The sequence below is a fragment of the Cebidichthys violaceus genome, unplaced genomic scaffold (genome assembly GCF_023349555.1).
Source record: "Cebidichthys violaceus isolate CVI_PGR_0920_01 unplaced genomic scaffold, fCebVio1.0.p SCAF_4, whole genome shotgun sequence".
Taxonomy (NCBI): Eukaryota; Metazoa; Chordata; class Actinopteri; order Perciformes; family Stichaeidae; genus Cebidichthys; species Cebidichthys violaceus.
The window spans coordinates 857,501-862,444 of NW_027176594.1; the positions used below are offsets into that span (position 1 = coordinate 857,501).

At 44.2% G+C, this 4,944-nt stretch overlaps 1 protein-coding gene across 1 annotated transcript in view; it reads left to right on the plus strand.

Annotated features, from left to right (window-relative positions):
• Window positions 1–2,502, plus strand: part of aftpha (aftiphilin a) — an 8,195-nt gene extending 5,693 nt beyond the window's left edge. The window contains 10 exon segments of the mRNA XM_068727422.1: window positions 1–96; window positions 284–413; window positions 528–584; window positions 891–954; window positions 957–1,015; window positions 1,151–1,211; window positions 1,589–1,627; window positions 1,630–1,671; window positions 1,805–1,928; window positions 2,032–2,502. The exon segment at window positions 1–96 is cut by the window's left edge and continues 80 nt beyond it. Of these exon segments, the coding sequence (XP_068583523.1) occupies window positions 1–96; window positions 284–413; window positions 528–584; window positions 891–954; window positions 957–1,015; window positions 1,151–1,211; window positions 1,589–1,627; window positions 1,630–1,671; window positions 1,805–1,928; window positions 2,032–2,173 (814 nt within the window). The 3' untranslated portion in view covers window positions 2,174–2,502.
• Window positions 2,503–4,944: the final 2,442 nt, after the last annotated feature.

Here is a 4,944-nt window from a genome sequence, read left to right on the forward strand (position 1 = left end):
GGCGTCCCTGAGGGTCCTGCTGGGACATCCGGAGGACCGACCTCAGCCGGGGGCCGAGGAGGAGAAGACGTCGTCGTCGTCGCCGCCGTGCAACGGGTGAGTTTTGTGTTTAAACGAGAGAACTGTAATTGAGCATCTTTTCTGTTTCATATTTCTATTTATGAAAGATTTCATTTTATTCCCTCAGTAAACATTGTAAACATGAGTTCATGGTCTCAAGTCTTCAGCGTGATGTTCATTCAGTAGATCATGGTCCATTTAGAGTCTCCGCTGCGTCTCTCAGGTCTGCGCGGGGCGGCGTGTGGACGCAGCTTCAGGACATCCACGAGGCGGTGGGCCTCCGGTACCAGTGGGGGGGCTCCTACTGCAACAAAGCGCTGCTCTGCTGCCTCGGCATCGACACCCGGAACATCGTAAGTCTTGGGTCCCCGCCGGCTCCCGGTCTGCGCTTCAGACGAGCAGCTCGATTCGTATCGAACGTAAGAACAGTTCTGACCCGTTTCAATGTGATGCTTTAATGTGTGCAGCTGTTCACGGGACAGAAGAAGCAGCCGGTCATCGTGCCCATGTACGCCGCCAGCCTGGTGAGTCGTGTTCACCTGTTTCCTCATCTTCAGTGTTACTGGAAATAGTTATTATCATTCGTAGTCGTCAAATAGGATGATGGAGTTTAAGTCATATAGTCAATATCTTCTGGTTTTGGGCTCACAAAAGCATCAGCCTAACGTCACCGCCTGTGAAATTCTTTAACATTCTGCACAAGTAAACAAGCGTTTTGGTCTGATTTAACGCTCTATATTTCCCCTTTTAAACGAGATTCAGTTCTGCTCGTTCTGGTTCTTGGTGGAAGAAGTTCCGTGACGTTCTCTGTTGTTGTTGTTTTTTTTCAGGGGATGCTGGAACCAACCAAAGAGCCTGTGAAGCCCGTCTCTGCAGCAGAGATGATCGCCTCTATAGCCAGGCGCCTCCGGTGGCTCCAGCAGAGACCAGCTCCTGTCCCTCGGACACGGTCCAGGTGAGGCCCCTCCCCCCCCCCCCCCCACACACACACACACACACACACACACACACACACACACACACACAACACAGTGGACGACAGCAGGGCTCTATGTGATGTATTAACTGACCGTCTGATCTCGTCCAGCAGGAGGCGCTCCCACCCGTCCAGTTCGACTGGAGCAGCAGTGGCCTTACCAACCCTCTGGACGGTAGGAGACCTCCAGCCTCTAACACCCCCCCCCCCCCCCCCCCCCCCCCTCGTCTTATTCTTCTCACACTTTCCTAACTCCTCGTACTGTTTCCTTAAAGTCTGTAGACGCTTCAGTCCACTGTTTGTTTCCTCCACACAGTATGGAAATGTATGAAGAAAACAAACCGCTTTCTTCATTAAAGGAACGATCCACAATAACCAGTTAGTCATGAAAACAACATGGCCGCTCTGCATGAAGACTTGTGGTCAAACCTGTCTAACCTTTAGCCGACTCTGATCACTGACACTGCTGCATGTTTTCTGCTTTCTTCTTCTTCTTCTTCTTTCTTCTCTCTCTTTGTCTGTCTGTGTGGTTTAACCTCTGCTGCTGTGCAGCGAGCGGAGGCTCGTCTCTGTTAAACCTGGATTTCTTTGGTCTGTGGAGGATTCAGGCTCCACCAGCTCGCCCTCCATCCCAGGTCAGCAGCTGCTCCTCCTCTTTAGGTCCACCTCTCTCCCTGTCTCTCTCTCTCTCTCTCTCTATCTCTCTCTCTCACTCTCACTCTCACTCTCACTCTCACTCACTCTCACTCTCTCGTCTCCTCGTTTCAGGGGTCGACCCGGAGCTTTACGAGCTGACGACGGCCAAGCTGGACTCCGGCGGCTCCGGCAGCCGGGTGGCCGACGCCTTCGCCCGCCTGATGTCCACCATGGAGAAGACCAGCACGTCCACCAGGTCAGAGCTCAGAGAGGAGCAAAGAGGGTCATGTGACGTGTTGGTGTGTTGGTGGTGTGTGTGACAGTGTGTGTGTGTGTGTGTTGTGTTGTGACTCTGACAGGAAGCCGAGGAAAGAGGAGAATCTGAGCGACGAGGCGGCCAAAGTGATCGCAGGTCTGCCCGATCTCTCCTTCATGCAGGCCAAGGTGCTGATGTTCCCCGCCACGCTGACGCCGCTCGGCTGCCAGGCCACGCCGGACTGAACCCCCCCTCACACTGACATCATCCCCTAAACCCCGCCCACTCTGCCCACTGGCCCCTCCCCCCGCCGACTGGGCCCATCTTAACAAGTTGTCCTCGCCTTCTTTCTTTCTTTCTTCTTCTCTTGCAGCAGCTTAGTTCCTCCCTTTCATACTTTTTTTTTTTAATTTATTTGTTTTAATTTGCGCTTTTGTTTTTCAACTTATACATTCTTCTTCTTCTTCTTCTTTTAAATAAAGCAAAGCATTTATGATCACAGGAGCTGCGACGTGAAGGACGACCTGCACATGTAACAGAAGGAGAGTCGTTGGTCATTGACAGTGGAAGGTGTAGGTGGAAGGTGTAGGAGAATCATCGTGTACATAATCAGGGATTAAGTGTTTCTGTTCGTTTCGTTCTGTTCTTAATGGACGCTTCTCTGGACGGTGTCGTCTCTGTGGTGGGAGTGTGTTCGTGTCTGTGAAGGAAACACTGGCTGAAGCTCTTTGAATCAAAAATGAAGTGGAATATATGTAAGTTTAAATGAATACATTTATAAACATCTATAGGATCTCTCTCTATATATCTATATATATATAGATATATATATAAATATATATTTATCGACTTGAAACCACACTGCCTGCAAAATCCAGCTGAATGTTTCCGTCCCCTCATCGTGTTTGAAGGCCTTAGTTTTTAGATTTTTAACTTTTCTTTAACCCACTCTTTCTTTCTTTCTTTCTTTCTTTTCTTTTCTTTTTTAAACATAAGTTAAGCCCCGCCCTCCTCACCGCTGCCGTCTCTAGAGCGCAGGATGTTTTTTATTCTTTAGTTTGGGGAAACGCCGGTGTTGTGACGCGGAGCTTTTATTTTAAATTCCACGTCGATCTATTATTGACACGTGTTCCAGCTGCTGTGGATAAAGACGCGGCTCCTCTCTCTCTCTCTCTCTCTCTCTCTCTCTCTCTCTCTCTCTCTCTGTGTGTTCTGTTCTTTTGTTTTGGAGGGGTGAAAACAGGACTTTTCTTTCTTTGTTCTTTTTGGTTAAAACCACTGAAACTTAAGTTTCTCTGCAGTGAAGGTCGACTCGCATCAGAAGGGAATCAAGGGACCAATTTCTGCTTGTGTGTGTGTGTGTGTGTGTGTGTGTGTGTGTGTGTGTGTGTGTGTGTGTGTGTGTGTGTGCGCGCGCGTACACTGTCCCGATATGAAGTGCTTTTTGTTGTTGCGGCTCTTATTTGCTCATGTTTTGCAATATTTCTTTAATTTTTATTATTGTTTTTTTTTTTTGCTCATACTACTGTCGGCCCCGTCTCCCAGGAGGATTTTGCACATTGTAAAGATGAAATGGATGTAATCATAGTTCACTGTGGCTTTAGACTGTGTACAGTTAAACTATGGACTGTAAAATGTACGGGAAAATTCCTATGGAAAAAAACTGAATCACTTGAAGAGCCTGTCAAAAGGTTGTGTGCATGCCCGGGTTCTTTTGAGACGATACGTGTGTAAATTTTACTTTTAGTGTACACAAGAAATTAAAATAGATATCTTCTCTGCTCGTTTCTGTTTCTTCTGTGTTCAGGTCACTCTTCAAAAAACAAACCGAGCTCTTCTGACTGGAACGCTTCATAAAGTTTTAGTTTTAAATAAACGTTTATTGAGGCCGGAGAATAACTTTATAGACTTTTACATTAATACAGTTTTACTAGATTAGTTATTTAAAAAAAAGTATATGTAGATGATGCATTAAAACTCAAAGTTGAAAAACATTTACAAAATTAGTCAATTAAAAACTATTTTTTAATTAAAGATTGATTTTTTTATTGTCATTTACTGTTTCTACTTCTGTATTCTGTATTAATTAATATAATCAATTCATATTTGTTTAAATGTAACTGTTACTTTATCCCTTTTTCCACTAATTTAATAATTAAAGACCTAATAAAGAAGTAGAGATGGTGAATGGCACATTTTTTATTATATTTTTTTGTTCAATAATACGTCATGTTATTATAAAATTTCCATTAAAAAGTTTTGAAAGTATGAAGCAGAAAATAGATAATTAACTTGAGAATATTCTATAATAAATTAAAGACAAGAAGACAAAGATGAGATAATTCCCATTTAATGTAGAAAATAAAATTACTAAAGTGGACCCCCCCCCCCCCCCCCTCAGAGCTGAATCCTCATTTTCAACATTCAAATATGATTTTCAGAAGAACAAAGTCACGTTGCATCAAAAGGCACGGAGTCACCAACGACCTCGTCCTCCTCTGTTGATGTCCAGTAAAGAAACCTGCAGCACAGCAGAGCCATGAACCACCGATCACTTCAACGTGTAACGACCCATCGACCTGAAAACAGCTACAAGTCTGGAGAAACACCTTCTAAGAGTGAAATATGAATTTAGGTTTTGGTTATCCAATCACTGTCGCAAAGATCTCAAATACTCTGCTCCAGTTAAAGTGGATTTAAGAACAGACTCTCTCTCTTTTATCTGTTTGTATTCATCTTCAACGATGACGTCTTTACGTCTGTATAAAAATAGTTTCAATAAATTGTAAATGTCGGCGAATCGGCTGCAGGAAGATCTCAGAAAACGGACAAAAAAAAACAACCAAGAATTAAATCTTAAAGACATTTGTGAAGTTAAATTAGTAGAAAACTGTGTGAATACTTGTACCAACGGCAGAACCGGTGTATCATAAAGATACATGTGTAGTAAAAACAACATAATGCATAAAGACAACCGCACTGTATGCATTATTATTCTGCACACGTATCAGTCTGT